At 35.4% G+C, this 17,339-nt stretch overlaps 3 protein-coding genes and 1 pseudogene across 7 annotated transcripts; 2 read left to right on the plus strand and 2 right to left on the minus strand.

Moving 5' to 3' along the window:
- Nucleotides 1-13: 13 nt before the first annotated feature.
- On the minus strand, nucleotides 14-1,632 carry LOC106388472 (adenylate kinase 3). The gene is made up of 6 exons (XM_013828546.3): nucleotides 1,326-1,632; nucleotides 1,026-1,171; nucleotides 820-939; nucleotides 582-749; nucleotides 402-491; nucleotides 14-330 (listed from the first exon to the last, which is right to left on the minus strand). Exons 1-6 carry the CDS (start codon nucleotides 1,435-1,437, stop codon nucleotides 229-231), a joined length of 738 nt encoding a protein of 245 aa, XP_013684000.1. The 5' UTR covers nucleotides 1,438-1,632; the 3' UTR covers nucleotides 14-228.
- A 4,328-nt stretch (nucleotides 1,633-5,960) lies between these two features.
- LOC106388470 (cycloeucalenol cycloisomerase-like) lies at nucleotides 5,961-12,820 on the plus strand. Of its 5 annotated transcripts, none has more exons than XM_048750903.1 (15): nucleotides 5,961-6,194; nucleotides 6,264-6,394; nucleotides 6,477-6,560; nucleotides 6,673-6,714; nucleotides 6,784-6,894; nucleotides 6,960-7,151; nucleotides 7,320-7,417; nucleotides 7,664-11,060; nucleotides 11,277-11,377; nucleotides 11,569-11,635; nucleotides 11,723-11,820; nucleotides 11,914-11,976; nucleotides 12,064-12,156; nucleotides 12,279-12,346; nucleotides 12,494-12,820. In XM_048750903.1, the coding sequence occupies exons 1-8, from the start codon at nucleotides 6,188-6,190 to the stop codon at nucleotides 7,839-7,841; spliced, it is 843 nt and encodes a 280-aa protein (XP_048606860.1). In that variant the 5' UTR covers nucleotides 5,961-6,187; the 3' UTR covers nucleotides 7,842-11,060; nucleotides 11,277-11,377; nucleotides 11,569-11,635; nucleotides 11,723-11,820; nucleotides 11,914-11,976; nucleotides 12,064-12,156; nucleotides 12,279-12,346; nucleotides 12,494-12,820. The 5 variants fall into 5 exon arrangements, with proteins under 5 accessions (XP_048606860.1, XP_048606862.1, XP_048606863.1 ...); XM_048750905.1 differs by having other exon boundaries at nucleotides 7,664-10,770; nucleotides 10,879-11,060; nucleotides 12,279-12,820; XM_048750906.1 differs by having other exon boundaries at nucleotides 7,664-10,770; nucleotides 10,884-11,060; nucleotides 12,279-12,820.
- Nucleotides 10,994-12,311, plus strand: LOC106388469 (ras-related protein RABE1c). Its single transcript, XM_022699247.2, has 6 exons — nucleotides 10,994-11,055; nucleotides 11,277-11,377; nucleotides 11,723-11,820; nucleotides 11,914-11,976; nucleotides 12,064-12,156; nucleotides 12,279-12,311. Exons 1-6 carry the CDS (start codon nucleotides 10,994-10,996, stop codon nucleotides 12,309-12,311), a joined length of 450 nt encoding a protein of 149 aa, XP_022554968.2.
- A 2,420-nt stretch (nucleotides 12,821-15,240) lies between the features above and the next one.
- Nucleotides 15,241-16,651, minus strand: LOC106388468 (annotated as a pseudogene).
- Between the last annotated feature and the right edge of the window lie 688 nt (nucleotides 16,652-17,339).

Raw genomic sequence — 17,339 nt, forward strand, 5'->3', positions numbered from 1 at the left:
TCTCACAAGTTCCTTATTAAACTCTCATTTCATTTTGCTTCTTTTTTTTTACTCATTAGACGGTAACAAACAATTTAGTGAAAACACTGCACAAAAGCTGCAGCAAAATGTTTGCTCTCAAGTAGAAGACATTCCAGGAGAACAAAAACCTCAGGAGATTTATTCAAAAAGAAAACAAACATAAGAGAGATTCAGAACTCAGTTCTCATGCCAAATTTATTACAGTTCTCATGCAGACACAACCTTCTTCACCACTTTGGTAACCTCTTCCGGAGCCTTCTCTGCTGGTATGTTCACCAGATTCCCCTTCTTCGCGTAGTAGTCAATAACCTGCAACCACAACAGCAAATCAAAACTCCAATACTCCTCTCAAGTTCAGATACTTTTCTAAGGAGACATACCGGTTGCGTCTGCTTGTGGAATGCATCCAGCCTTGACCTAAGAACATCCGCATTGTCATCTTTACGTTGAATCAATGGCTCTCCAGTCACCTAAACAACAGTGAAAGACAACAGAGATATCACACTTATGTTGCAAAACGTTTAAGGTGTGATAAATGAGAAAGATATGTTTGGACTTACATCATCGACTCCAGGAACTTTAGGAGGTGCGAATTTGGTATGATAGCTCCTTCCACTTGAAGGGTGAATCCACCTTCCAGTAATTCTTTCTTCAAGAACCGAATCGTCGATTGCAAAATTAAGCACTTTGTCAATCTGAGCTCCTCTTCTATTAAGCATCTCATCAAGCTTTTAGAAAAAGAAAAAACCCAGAATCAGAATATTTACAAATACACATAAAAGAAAATCAGACAGACACCTTCTCAGCTTGTGTGACGGTCCTAGGGAAGCCATCAAGAATGAAACCTTTCTGACATTTGGGTCTGTTCATTGCTTCATCCATGATACCAACAACCAAGTCATCAGAAACAAGCTCTCCCTGGAACAAACCATATATGATTCAATCAAAACTTAACACCTAAAGTGATACAAACATAATGAAGATTTTTGTTTTGTTTTCTTGACCTTGTCCATAGCATCCTTCGCCTTGACACCAAGAGGGGACTTAGCAGCAACAGCAGCTCTAAGCATGTCACCGGTAGACAAATGGCACAAGCAGAACTCATCCTTTATGACCGGAGACTGCGTACCTTTTCCTGAACCAGGTGGGCCTAACCATATCCCTCTCTCCGGTTAGTTTCCTCATAAAAAAGCTACAAACATCACACAGATCTCTAGACAAAGAAAAGAAAAGAGCCTAGACCAAAACTTCATGCGAAATTCAGAAACAAACAAGGAGATGATTTACAGTGGCAGTTGAATTACCGATGAAAACGAGACGTTTGTCAGGTTTAGAGGCACACTTCATGCGACGGAGGAGCTCTGACATGAGATCGACTGTCTGAATGTCTTCCATATCTACACTGCTATTCGCCATGTTCGTCGTTTTCTTGAGGAATTAGATTTGGTCTTCTCTGGAGTGCATGTAGATTCGATGCTTCCAATGCCCCAAAGCTGCGTTTATCTCCCACGACACCTTTTTCTTTTCTTAATACCCTGCTTATGATATCACCCTTCTCTTTACATGAAATTACGACACATGCCTTTAGAACAACCTTGGGGTTGGTGAGACACCCTACTTTGAAAACGAGTCTTCTCCTTACATCTACAATCCTACATTTTCATCATTGCATGTTTTTTTTTTTTTACAAATCTATATTATAATAGATCAGTTTTTCCTCACTCCTCAGCGCGTCACGTCATCGTTTTGTGGGCCATACTTTTAAAAAGTGTAAAAAAGTGTCAAGCTCATGGCTCGAACCCGGGTTATTGAGATATAAACACCAACATTTATACCACTAAACTAACTGATACCTTTGTACATTGATGGCCAAACCTAATATATATTTATGAAGGTCGGAAGCTCTTGCTTCTTCGGCTTCCTCTGAGAGTCGGACCTACAAGTGAGTTATGGGTTTCATTTTTAAATGGGATTCATCACGTTATATGAAAAAAATCTTAAGTTTGCAACAATTATGGTTTTCCTATATTGTAAACTGTTGTAGTTTAATATGGGTTCTTTTCATCATTGTCTCAAACAAGTCTGAGTTACAGAGTTGCGCCGTGTGTATGTTCGTAATCTATTTTTTCACTGGTGAACTCTTCATGTCCCCATCTTAAATCGCTTGATCATAAATGTTCCTGATTTGTAGCCCCTCTCTAAACCATATATATATGATTCTCATCTTTGATGAACTCAATCTGCATCTCCAAAAAACTCATTGATTCCTCTTAGCTTTAACCACCTTCTAGAAAAAAGTTTCTCTCTGCCTCTCCAGTTCGTCAAACCGGAGTCCCGGCGTACGTCACACAACCTCGAGTCTCTCCGTCTTGGTCTTAGTAGTCAGAGCATAGCCTCTGGCTTCCTCCGCTTCTGGGATTCCCTGAACTTCAAGAAAGACAGAGAGTTTGTGGGAATCACGGTTTTTTTTCTCGATGAAAATGTAAGTTAATCTTCGATCTATCACACTTATTTAACATCATTGTTTTAATTTATTTCATGATTCTTTGTTGGATAATACTATTTGCAGATTCCGTGATTCATGGGTTTACTCCCGTCAGACGTGCTAATCATTACATGTCATCTTTGAAAGCAGATTCCATTGTGAAAGTCGATCATTTTGAGGTTGCTAGGTGCTCAAAGTGATTGCGAACACAAACCTAGAAATTGGTAAACATATCATATTTGGTAGCTCCAAGCAAGATTACAATCAGGCAAATTCAAGTGGAATGACATACCAACAACTGAAACTAGTAATTAGTCAACAACTTATCCCATATTTTCCTTATCTGATAAAAACTACTGTGTTTCTGATCTATTTTTTCATCTACGTAACTTTAGCCTCTGTCATGGATAGCTCTCTCCCAAGAATTGCATTGACTATGGTTTCTGGGAAGAAAAAGATCTTGCTCCTGAAAAAAGACCGTGACAACCCTGTTGTAAGATTTTAGTTTGTGCAGAACAAAAAACCTTGATTTATTTTCAATTTAGTATAGTGATAGTTGTTGACAATCATTAGTTATTTGCCAATATGTTTTTTATGCGACATTTCAGAACTCTCCATTCCAAGCGGAACAGCAGATGGAAGCTAATTTTTCTGGAAGCTCCTCGACTTCAAGACAGAATCAGAAGATAGATGTTGGTGGGAGGTTAATCAAGGGAATACTTCAGAGAAGTGAGACGGCCTAGACATACTTCATCTTTTGTACAGCCTGAGCAAAGAGTGGAACCCACAAAACACGAGAGAAGAAAAAACAAAACACGAAATTAACATATTCAGATCTTCTCTCTTGCATGTCTAACATCTGGCGCCGATGAAACTCAACACCCACGGCAGACGAAGCTGATGCAAGTAAACCTCTTATCAATCATGCTTAAAATCAATCTACGCTTTTCAATCTCACAAACTAAGAAACAATTTTACCTACATGAATCGGGAAATTAGTGCCCACATTCCCGACATGGAGAAAAAAAGGAGTTGAAGTCCTAACAGTTTTTTCAGTATTAGACTAAACCACAGATTCAAGACCCAGTTATTTTGAAACCCTAACATTTTAAATCCAAATTTATTATCTTTTTCCATGCACTATTTGATTTATATACAAACAACTATCTAAATAAACACTAACAAGTTTCATCACCCTCAACTTTGAACATATAAGATATAAAAATATCAACATATGACTTCGTCGTTCATTCTTATATCAAACTCATCAACCTATGTAATATCCAAAGTCCAATCAATCACATTATAGACAAAAAAACAATAAAATCCCGTAAACAAAACTATACAATACACCTATAATGTAGTTGATCCCGCGATTGCGCGGGGACTATGTACCTAGTGTTATTTAATGTTTCTTGCTCACTGCCTTTTCCATGATTCTTAACTTTTTATGTTGCACCAATTTCTTTTTAATTATAGAAATCAGCATTTATAATATTTGATTGAGCTAAAAATAATTTTCCAACACAAGTTAACAAAACATAAATTTGACATTTTTAAAAAGAACATTATTTATTAGTTTTTGTATCTACACCAAAAGTGTACACTTGGTATTACAATTGCATATGTTTTCAATTTTTTTTGTCAACTATACAGCCTTAATAACTTTTCAAATCAAACGCTTATTTTTGGAAGATCTTAATTTCCACGAGAATGTATGTAAGCTCTATTTATATTAGAATTTTTTCCAAATAATAATGCGATTTAACTCCCTGGGCTGCTCCAAGTTTCCTCATGTGATAAAGAGGGTTTGCTTTTATCTGCATTTGTTTCTAACACTACCACTAGTTTTGTCTCAGATGCTCTATTTTCTTGTCATTAGCACTTCTCGGAGGCAAAACTTGCATAATCAAAATTTTATAGAAAAACATAACTTTTTCAGGGAACAAGATTTTCTGCGATAATCATACCAACACAAAAAGGAAAACAATGAATATGTTACAGTTTCACGGTGATGTTTTATCGGTCACGACAAGAATAAGTTTGAACAGATTACACGAGAGATCGTACAAAGATTCATGAATTTTAAAGAAGCATAGAACAAAGTAGATGAATGTCTAAATCTTAAGTTTTCTATACTAACCACCTACATTATAGGTTCCTTAAAGCTAACATACATCTCTATTTTTTGTCTCTGGATCCTTTGTTTAGAATCTCAATCTTGGTTTATATCGTCCCTCCAAGTCGGTTAAGTTTTTTCAATTGATTATACTTAGGAAAAGTGGTAGACAGTGTAAGAGTATTTTAAGCAATCTTTCATAAATTAAAAAAATCAAAGTTTTCATCAAAATTTAAAACATAGTTATATTATTCAGTTTAATTAATTATCCGTCTGGTTGGATCCTCTTGCTCCCAAAAAGGGCTGGTTGAATCCAATTGCTCCAAAAAAGGTTGGTTGGATCCAAGTAAGCAGTCTCCTCATGTTTTTAAGTTGAAGAGAGTTAAGTCAGTCTCTTTTGGATTAGCAGTGAGTGAGATCGCAGATCCACACCACACCATGGCGAATACGACCTCCCTTGTCTCTGATTTCCTCTCCTTTCTCAACGTCTCTTTTTCACGCCATCGGTAATCTCTAACGAACCATCGCCGATTGTCTTTCTAAGTCCTTCCTTTTATTGTGTGGAAGATTCACAGGGCTCTAATCAATCGTAGTTTTTACTTTTTTGTTTTGTTTTTTACTCCATTTAAAATCTTGATCTAACTGTTGTAGATCAAAGAGGCGGCTACGACACGCTGACTATGAACTGATTTCCGAGAGAGATAACATATTCTGCCGCTAGTTCCCCAAAGAAATCTCGTAAAAAATCAAACATGGCGACCGAGAATACTAAGAAGAATGGAAGTGTTACAACCACTAATATGTGACTTTCCACCTTGGTTCCTCCATTTGTCATGTCGGCTCTATTGGGTGCTAAGCCTTTTTCATCTAAACTGAGCAAGCCGTCTGCGATAATGTCAGAGTAACTGACCAAAGTATCAGTATAAAAACTATGAATTTTAATATAATTTGTTTAAAAAAATATTATTTGGCATAAGATAAATAATCTCAAAATTGAGATGAAATAAAATTTATAAAATTTAGACAACCAATGATGTAATAACATGTGTGCCAATTCAATCATTAAAACGAAAATTTCTCATTTTCCATCTTTTTCTTGTGGTTCAAAATGAAGCAATCCAACCGTGTACATCACCATTTATACATATTCAACAAGTTGAATACATTCAAACAGAATGGATCTACAGTGCACCTATTTTCAACTGTTGAATATTTAATTCAACATACTCATTATATATAACCTAATATTAATTAATTTATTCTCAATTTAAATAGAAAGCCTATTTAAAAAGAGGGAAAAAAAACTAGAATATTTGAGAGAATGGTCCGTAGAGTGATGATGTGACAAATGATTAAATAAATCTTAAAATGAGAAAGCGGATCTAGTTTTCGTCAAAATCACGAGAGTACATGTGCCACGTCAGCAGTCTCAATGAGGATTTATTTGATTGCTCGTACAAAGGAGGAACCTCTCTCTCTCTCACACTCGCACTCTCTCTTTTAAGTCAACCATCGTTTTCTCCAGATCCGGCGGAGCCATTATCTTCACAGGGATTATTACTATGTCAGGTAACGCATCTGGTCAGCGTCTCATCTTCTTTACCTGATTCTCATTAACATAAAAATGGGTTTGGATAGGAACGAGTTCAGGGAGCTTGTGGTTGGCAGCGAACCCGAGCAAGAGATGGGGAGAGCTCTTCTTCCTCTTCTACACTCCTTTCTGGCTCACTCTCTCCTTGGGCATCGTTGTTCCTTACAAGCTCTACGAGGTCCCCTTCTTTTATTAAAAGTTGGAATCTTTCACTTTTCTTTGATTAGAAAATGGAATCTTCTATTCATATTCATCAACAGACATTCACGGAGCTGGAGTATCTGCTTCTCGCCTTGGTTTCAGCTCTTCCCGCTTTCCTCATACCCATGTTACTTGTTGGAAAGGTACATCCTTTTGTTGATAACACTGCTTCTTCAACTATAAGCTAATGTCTGGTTTGTATACGACCATGCTTACCCTCCACTTCTTTAACATAGTTTATGCATTTTGCTTCAGGCCGACAGAAGCTTACCCTGGAAGGACCGTTATTGGGTTAAGGCAAGCGTTTTTTCTTCCCTGTCTCAGTCTCAGTCTCAGTCTCATCCATAGCTTTATTTATTACCACAGGCGAATCTCTGGATAATTATTTTCAGCTATGTGGGAAACTACTTCTGGACTCACTATTTCTTTCAAGTTCTTGGAGCCTCCTATACATTCCCGTCCTGGAAAATGAATAACGTAATTAGCACAAAACCTCGGCTTTGTCTTGTTTCCGTGAGCTCATCATGACATGTGTCCAACAGGTGCCTCACACAACATTCTTCATGACGCATGCTTGCTTCCTCTTTTACCACGTTGCGTCCAACATCACTCTCCGAAGGCTACGACATTCCATTGCTGGTTTACCAGATTCTCTTAGATGGTCTTTTGAGGCTGCTTGGATTCTGGCGCTTTCTTATTTCATTGCTTACCTGGAGACTGTTGCTATTGCCAATGTATGTCATCTCTTTGATAGCTCAGAGAAGATTACATCTTTAGTTTTCTGTTTCTAGCATAAAAACCAACTTACTTCGTGCCTGATCAAGTGATAGCTTATATCTGGTTAAAGGTCAAATGATACTTAAATCATTCTTTTTTTTTTCTTTTTTTTTAAACATGTGCAGTTTCCTTACTATGAGTTTGTGGACCGAAGTGCCATGTACAAAGTTGGATGTTTGTTCTATGCCATCTACTTCATTGTCAGCTTCCCAATGTTCTTCAGGTAATGAAACGCCTCAAACATATAGTTTCATATATATATTCTTAGTTTGTTGATTTTTTTAATCTCATAGTAGCACTGGATCTTTATAGTGCCAAGACTGTTGCGTATCAAAGGTGGTCTTAGTGTTATCATCTCTGGATTTTTCTTCATCTACCATTCTTATACAAATTTTTGTTCTTTTATTTGTTTTGAGAATACATAAACTCCTTTTTCATATGCTTTTCATTTGATGGTGGGGTTTTGTAGGATGGGAGAGAAACCAAGCGATGAGTGGGACTTGTCACGTGTGGCTGTTGATGCTTTAGGTGCTGCTATGTTGGTAACGATCATTCTTGATCTGTGGCGTCTCTTCTTGGGACCTATAGTTCCCCTACCGGAGGGACAAAACTGCCTTCAGTCTGGTTTACCATGGTTCTCCCGGTGAATGGTAATTCATGGCTGCTTCGACCAAGTCATGGACCGATAGAGAAACCTGAGAAAGAGTTTCCGTAAACACTTTACGGAAAGAAATTAATGCGAGGTTTTTTGGTAATGTTTCTGAGGTTTTTCTTATTCCTTTTGACTGCTTGCCTTTGTTATATTTTTCTTCAGCTTTCTTTGTTATATTTTGGTTACGAAACCTTGAAGTTATCATATTTAACCGAACAGAATGGAAGTTTTTGTTGTTGTTGTGAAATCAATTTATTGGTTCATAACTGGTGAAGTATCATCGCATGAAGCAGCTAAGGGCTTTTCTTACTATAACCAAATCATAATTTCACATCAACTTTTTCGTAGAAGATGTATTTGGTTGACATTGAGAAGACATACAAGATCTTTGGACATAAACATTCATCAAAACACCTACTTTTTGCCTTTTTACGGTTACAGTCTTTTGTCTGTATTTTAAGTTGAAACCACTATAGATATTCCACTGTAAACACGTTAAGAGAGTATATATTTTTTTCACTACTTTGAATTTGTGTGATTGTTCCTTCTTGCAAGGATCCCTCATAGGACTTGTGGCTGCGACAGTCGTATCATTTGGGTGTTCTTGAGTCAAGAATTAGAAATGAAAATAGTGCGTGTGATAATGGAGCAACTGAAAGTTAACTAGTAAGTAGTGCTAGTGATGGGGTTTGTTCTGTCTTCAAGGCCCATCAAATAATGATCTTGGTTCTGTGTCAACGTAAACCGGTTTAGAAAAAAAAGTTGGTTGAAAGTAAAAGGAAAAGACCTAGCCGGTTTTTCTTTATAAATAGAGAGGAAGTCCCTACTTTTTTTTTTTGGACATCACGAAGTCCCTACAGGATGCGCATTCACAAACAACAAGGTTATGGTTTATATAGATCATAACTCTTAAAGTTATTTTTATCACTCCTTTGGCCGATTTCGGTTATATTTTCCTTGTAAACGTTCACGATTTTTGCAATAAACGTTTTCAAATAACTCACCATCGAATTTGTAATCTTTATCTAAGTACGCTAAATTTAGATTTAAGTATTTAACTATTGCTGCTGTCTGTAAGAAATTAGAAGAAAACGACAAGAAGATCTACGATGACGTTACATACCTCAAGGAGATAACACTAAACAAACGAAAGTTGATCCTCCTATGATAGTGCATCTGCCTAAAGCTCCCATGAACCAAACCACTATCATCGACTTGATGCAATCAATCGTTTGTCAAGACATAGTAACAAAGGCTACTAATGAATGACTTGAAGGACTCATGACCGCCTACAGACTACCTCCACTTCTTCAATAAACAAGGGAACAACTCGATGATATTCCAAGAAAAATCATCCCAGTATCGTCCCATGCATCCCCTCCTCTTTGATCACAGTATTGTCAGGAAACGCAGTACATCTAAATTCTAAACTTGGTCATGTCTTCTTGGAGGGGTACTAATAACAGAGGCACATTTGATAGCTTAGGCTTCTCTGGCCTAATGTAAAACAGGTGGATGTACAAAAGTGAAGAGTGTAAATAAGAAATCAGCATACCATAGTTACCGAATCAAGTGAAAGAGATGTATGAGATTATCGATGTAATTAAACCAACCATGTTGAATGTAGGCCTAGGCAAAATAACCGGAACGTAACCGAAATATCCGAACGGTTCCTATATTTTTATATCCGAAATAACCGAACCGAACCGAGAACCGAACGGTTATCCGAATATATAAAAATTTTAATTATATATACATATAACATCACTAAATATATATTTTTAATTTAAAATTCTATTAAAAGTATCTAAAAATAGTTGAGGATAACTAAATTATTATAAAGTATCCAAACTACCCAAAAGTATTCGAAACTATCCAGATATATAGTTTTATCTGAAATATCCACATTTTTTTTTTATCTAAATCATCCTAATTATTTGATATTTTATCCAAATTATCCGAACTACCCGAACTATCCGAACCCGAACCGGATCTAAATGAGAACCAAACTTTTTTCGGATATTTTCCGGTTCCTACATTTACTATCTGAACCGAACCGAACCCGAAACTATCCGATCCGAATCGAAAATAGGTCAAGTACTAAATGGATCTTCTAGCCCCTATCCGAACTACCCGAAAACCGAAATACCTGAACCTAACGGAACCGATACCCGAAATGCCCATGCCTAGTTGAATGATTGCTAGTTCTGATATATTTTCAGTGGAAAGTAAAGAAAGAATTGCTAATTCTGTAATTAGCATAAAATGATTAGTACAGGTGAGCCTCATATTCTAAAAGTATGAGTACTTATCAACCAATCAATCAAGGTAAATTAGCTATCTTGAATCCGATTTTATATTCTATCGGAAAGCCATTGCTAACTCTGTAATTTTTCAGTTACAAGAAAAAAAAAACTCTGTAAGTTTCTCACCATTCAAAGGTCAACTTGAAAATAAAGATACAGTAAAGAAAAAGATGAGAAATTATTTTAATTACAGAAAATGATTTCTTCTTTATTTCCTTAAAATAAACCTGCAACATGAAACTGATCACACTTAGACATAACCCAAAAAATCAACCATGAAATATAAAGATAGCTGATTTACCTTGATTTTTATAGGAGTGATCGAATCATATGACTTGAAAAGAAACTGTGATAATTCATCTGCAAACTAACTTGAGTCTCTTTACGTCTGTCTTATGCAAATCAAAATTTTTAGCATTGAAACTTTTTTATTGGAAATCTTTATATATAAAGAAGGGTTTGAATCCCTCCTAGGCCATCCAGTTCAGCATCCAGCTAGGAAACTCGGTTCATATAATCGTGACACGTGTCGTCCCTAAATAAAACTCAACGTTCAATAAACGTTTTCTTAAACTCTGCTTTTCACGGACAGCCAGACCAGCCGTAAATTTTTTTAGGGTTTGGTTCTTCTTCCACAATGAATCCAAGAGTCTTTTTCTTCTTCGATCTCTGCAAGGCGGTGTCTATATTCCTCTAAAATCGCTAATTCATCGATCTTTTTTTTAGAATAGAAGTCAGCCCTATGTTTTTCAACCGTGGAGGCGAGATTCAAACGTGGTGGAAAGACTTTCCGTCACCGGCTGATCCGGAAATCAAGTGATTGAATCACGAGCAGGGAAAGATGGGTTTGGGTTTGATCTTGGACTCAACGAAGAATGATGAACCAGATCCATATACTCGCGGGTATGGTGGGTACTTAGTCTCGGACCCGATATGCTTCTTTTTAAAGATCACTTTCTCCTCAATTTTGTTCGTTTATGTCCTCAAGATGATTTAATCTATTTTCTGTGATATACTCCTACTGGATTCAAATGTGTATTTCTTCAACTATGTTAAGAGATTAAAGACTGTGATGCATGTGTTTCTCACTGAGTTTCGTATGTTTTCATTTGGCTTTAATGCAGCATTGATTTTAAGATAAGAACTATTGAGCTTGATACTGAACACATCAAGCTCCAGATTTGGGATACTGCTGGTCAAGAACGTTTTCGAACCATCACCACTGGTCAGTGTACTTTCGTTCTAACAGTGTTCTTAGCATACGTTGTCCCACTGAAAACTGAATTAGAGAGGATTAAGAGTCACTATCAGAAAGGATCTCTTTTTTTTTATTTTTCTGTGCAGTCTACTTAATGCTATGGATGATGCTTTGAGGATATTTAGTTTTTTTTTTTAAACTGATAAGTTCCTTTGCAGCTTTATTACCGAGGGGCAATTGGCATTTTGCTGGTGTATGATGTAACAGACGAGTAATCCTTTAACAGTAACTTTTGCTTCTGTCTAAGCATAACATCTTTGATTTTAACATTTTTTGCTCTGTTCTGGACCTGTTTTCTTGACCTTATTGCAGATATTAGGAACTGGATTCGTAATATCGAACAGCACGCTTCGGATAATGTCAACAAGATCTTGGTAGGGAACAAAGCCGATATGGACGAGAGCAAGAGGGTACAGTGCACAGGAGTTTCATTCACGCTTACCTTACCACTTCCTGATTCACGACTAATCATATTAATAGTGTTTACATTTTTTTTGTTTCAGGCTGTTCCAACATCAAAGGGTCAAGCACTTGCTGATGAATATGGAATCAAGTTCTTTGAAACAGTAAGCCAAACATATATCATGAAAACTTATAAAACTCCATTGATTATTTGTTTGCTTGTGTGGCTAATAAGTCATTTCACATGACAGAGTGCCAAAACAAATTTAAATGTGGAAGAGGTTTTCTTCTCGATAGCAAAGGACATTAAGCAGAGACTCACAGATACTGACTCGAGAGCAGAGGTAAGAATAAATAAAAATGTAAAGGTGCCAACACGTCACTCTAATGTTTTAGTAATTACCTTTAGATCAGGCTCTGTTTTCTTAAATGATTGTCTTTCAAGTGCTTTTCTTTATTTCTGCAGGATGAAAAGAAGTGTAACCGGTTGTTTTTGTGACATGCTCTTCGTAGCACCGTCAGACAGGAGCTAAGGTTCATAATTTAAAAGAAACAAAACTTTCTCATATTTTTCTACTTCATAGTGGATGAGTATTAAGTTAGCTGGTAAGTTTGATTTTATACTTGCAACTCTTAAATTCTCCCCAATCTGTTTCATGATGTTCTTGGAACTGCTTGCAGTGATGGTATGTAGGGTTACTTGACTCCATGTTCAGGGGAGACTCGCCTGCCTATATTCAAGCCCCCCAATGGAGGGTCTGGAGGACATCTTGACCAACCAAATCATGTGAGATCACTGACCTAGATCACAGGTTTCTTCTAATGGAAAGAATGTACTCAACTCACCGAATGATACTTTGAAGATATAAGAAAAACAACATCTAATAGTGTACTTGAAAATCATAATACTCCGGAGAAGATGCTATTTCTTATGTTTATATTTTATTTTTTCTGACATTATATGTTACACTACAATTCTTTAGATCAATCTATTGAACCATTACTTTATAAGGTAATAAAATAGTTCAATACTCAAACAAAAAAAAGTTTAGTTACACCAAACTTTGTAGATAAATTCTTATTATTATTCCCATATCAAATATCAGAAACATATATTATTATCTTATATCCAACTTAAAAAGTAAAAAAAACTTAAAATTGAATAGTATATTCTAGATACTATTAAAATTATCTGATTTATCAATAATATATAAAAATAAAAATACTATTTAAATAATTTGTATGTAATCACTCATTTGTTAATAAATTCAGAAAATAGTCATTTATGGTATCTTTGAATTGTAAAAATTGTAAATTTAGAAAAACTATTTACCAAAAACAATATGAACATTGATTATTTTCATGAAAATGTATAGACATCAACCAAATTAAATTCTAAAAACAGACTATAATCTCACCGAAGAAAAAGGTTCTGAGAACATGTTAGAGAAGGCTATAAATCTACAAACTCACTACTTATTACATGTATCTATTTTACTACTTTCATAAAACATAAAGAATGGTATTTTTTAGAAAAGGATATTATAGTATGAGTATCAACTAAACAACTTGACAAAAACATATAAACAGAAATAAAAGTAGATAACCTAAAATAAATAAAAAACATATGAAAGATATACACTGTCAATTTAGAGTAGAACATAGCCCAGATATACAACGCAATGAAATTTAGGTTGGATATCATGACCTCAAAAAATTTAATCGTAACATATAAAAGATCAACAAAAATAATGATTCATACATAATATATAAGCAATTATTATTTAAAAATATATAATAAATTTTAAACAAAATATATGAATTCTCTGCACTACTCACAATAAAGCATATTATAGTTAAGGTTCTCTCTCATAATAGTAAAATCAATAGATTTTTTTTTAAAAGTATATTAACAGTAAATTCAAAAGAAAATGTATAAGAAAAGAATAATTCATATTTTATGTGCTGAAATTTAATCATAATTTCGAATAGTTTGGTTTATTTATTATTATAATTATAAAATAGTTACATGATTAAAAGTAAAATTTCTTTTTAAGTCTATGATTTGTAAAAAGGTAACAAAATAATTTGTGAATGTTAACATTACTTTAAGAGTAAACTAAATATTTTAAATATGTCTCAAAATTTAAAATATTTTTATATTGCTTTTCACTTGCATACCCGCCCGTAGGGCGGGTTTTACCCTAGTTATATATAAAGTGACGAGTAGAATGAACAAAAATTAATTAAATTTTAGTTATGGTGTTTCTTTTTCCCCAACAGTTATGGTGTTTAATTGGCCAAATTGTAGATATGTTTGGTTTTATAACTTTTCTTTCAAAATAGTTTTTTCTAATTTAATGGACCTTCCCCTAAATCTACAACCTTATATTTTTATGCTTTTTTTCCTTTAACCAGCTGTCTAAAAAATGTAATATTATCTACAATCCTGACATGTAGTTTGTTTAAGCCACTAATAATTTAAACGTCCAAGCAATCTAAAGGATCAAGAAATATTGATGGGGAAGAATTGTAACAGAGCAAAAGAAAGTAAAATGAAAACTATAGATAATGAAAATCATGAAGTGTGAAATTGGCCGGATGACTTTGGGTGTTGATTTTCTATGTTGAAACGAAGCTTAAAATTTTTTTCAACTGATTATAGCAAAATCAATCAGTGCAATGGTGTTTCAGGTCATTGAGGCGACATCTTCTTGGTGGCGTTATGAGGATCATCTTGTGGGAGACACACCAGACTGTAGTTTCTTGTGGGAGATTCTTGATGTCCAAAGGGAACTCAATTTGTTCCGTGCTTTTTAACAAACCATGTATCGATTTTACCGCTCAAATTTACTTTTAGACAGCTTTTCCATATCAAGTAATTAAAAAAAAAATTCAATTCATTATCTAAAAGATTCTGGATAAAATTTTACAATTCCTTCAGATCCAAAACAAAATCATATAATATTAGCATCATTTCACGCGTCACTCGATCATATCAATTCCAAAAGATTCAAAAATAAATTCTGAAGCATATTAGTTAATAATAATGAAAATGTCTTGTTTAAGTTTTTTTTTTTGAGAATTTGTCTTAAAATTATAATGTCTTGTTGAAATTGTTAAATAAAACAGGGGTTGAGTGACAAATTGAGTAGCATCCAAAAGACAGAAAAACCCAGCTTACCCATCAAAGTTTTGTTTTTTCTTGTAAAATTATGGTTTATAGGGATGACTCTCATTACTTTCTTCAGTGCACATTAGCAGTGTTTGACATATTTGCATGTATTTCGGGACTGTATCACAGTTTTAAAGTTTACTTACACTTACAGCCGATGAATAAGCCACTGGTTGATAATGTGGAGTACTGGCTCTTACGTGAAATAATACTAAGTTAAAAAACACACATAAATTTGAGGAAACATACCAAGAAGATAAGAATATGAACTCATAAACGTTCTTGTATCTAAGAACATAGTGATTGCAGTTTATTAAATCTTCAAAATCAGACTACTCGCAGGAGCTTTAATTGCGAGGCATTGTTCTTATTCCAAAAAAATCACTATTCGAAAGATAAAACTAAGTGTTTATCAACTGTCTTTACTTCTTCACAAAGGTAATTCGCAATACTCCCTTCAAGCTCTTTCTTTGCCTTCTCCAGTCCCATCCTGACCAATAGGGAACCAAATCGATTTAAACACAGAACAAGTTCAGCCAAAGTGAAGTAAACATAAGATTTTAAATATTACCTCCGTATTCATTCAATGGTCCAAGACCGTACACTTCATCGACCCCACATCTTCCTAGACGAACCTTTGATGCGAAGAAGGGAAGCTCAGTCACCTGCGTGACGAATAAGACATACATTAGCCCTGTTCTTTTGATAAACGCTGCGTCTCTAAACACTCAGTATTTCCGTTGATTTTAAAGCAAGAATGCAGAGAAACCAGTCAGCCGGTGTTAATTATAAGAGAGGCAGCGTTTGATTTCCGATGATAATTGATCGCTAAAAATTCTAGCGGCAGTTACGACTCACAGCAGCAACTGTTTTTACTGTTACGGCGAGAGTTTTTATGTCGACATCATTTTCTGCGTCAGTTTTACACAAAGCAGTTGTTGTGATTATTTGGAGTCGTGACGCTAGACGCAGCGCGTTTATCAAAAGAACATGGCTATTATATGTAACTAAAGAAGCTAAACAAATTTATACAAAATGATATTTTTCAGAAGGACAGTACATGAGATGCCACAAATGCACACTCGACAATGTTTGCATCGCCTCGTAGACCCTTGAGGCAAGCATCTGCAAACTTCACTGCTGCGTAAGCCTGTATTTTATTTTCAATGTGATGAGATATAAGATTCAAAATGTAAAATCTGAAACTGCACATGTTACAATAAAGATCTACCATGGATAGTGTCGCAGAACCTGCACCAGCTTTCGCCTGGAAAGTGATTAAAAACAATCAATTCAAAGATAATAGCAAAGGAAGATGAGAGAAGGGCTTATATGTACCTCGACAACTTCAGTGCCACCATTTTGGATACGGTATACTCAATCTATTTTTGAGTGAAATAGCAAGGAGGTTTCACCTGTAACATACATAGTGATGAAAACATACACATACATAAGAGTTTTTGAACAATCAGAAAAGATGGTGAATCTTGTTAAACCTGAGAAAGAAGAGGCAAGATTGTAACTCCTGCATGTCCTCCAACAACAGGAACAACAACTTCTCGAGGATCAAGACTCATTACTTCCGCATGTTTCAAACCATAAAAGGCCATCACATTAACCAATTTATCAAACCCAAGAGACAACAAAGAATGTGTGTTTATGAGTGCATACCACAAAAGTAGTAGCTCTAACAACATTAAGCATGGTAACTCCCATGAGTTTCTTAGGATCAAAAGTGCCAGCTTTCTTGAAAACCTCGGCGGCGATCGGCACCGTAGTTCACCGGATTATTGATGATTTTCTATGTTGAAACGAAGCGTAAGAATTTCTCCAACTGACTATAGCATAAATAATCAGTGCAATGGTGTTTCAGGTCATTGAGGCGACATCTTCTTGGTGGCGTTATGAGGATCATCTTGTGGGAGACACACCAGACTGTAGTTTCTTGTGGGAGATTTTTGATGTACAATGGGAACTCCAAGGGAGATTCTTATTGTAACATCTGATATTAATAACCACCATCAATGCTTATATTTTTGGAGTGCCATCAAGTCATAATATGTGAACTGTGATCAAAGTCTTGTATCAGCTATACTAACCTCTCCAAAGTAGTTTGGATGGGGTGGATACTTCCACTGTCCAACGTCACCATCTTCCTTTATTTTCTTTGAATTATTTTGTTCATCAGCTATAGCTTCAACTTTCAACCGAAATCCCTGCAACCCACACCTAGTCCAACCAATAACATCTTCCGGCTGAAACAGTCTTTCACGTTGCATGCATTAACTAAAGTAACGGGTAAACTAACTTTCTCAGCACACACTGCCTGCAAAGGTGAACATAAAGAACAAA

This window comes from Brassica napus, chromosome C3 (genome assembly GCF_020379485.1).
Source record: "Brassica napus cultivar Da-Ae chromosome C3, Da-Ae, whole genome shotgun sequence".
NCBI lineage: Eukaryota > Viridiplantae > Streptophyta > Magnoliopsida > Brassicales > Brassicaceae > Brassica > Brassica napus.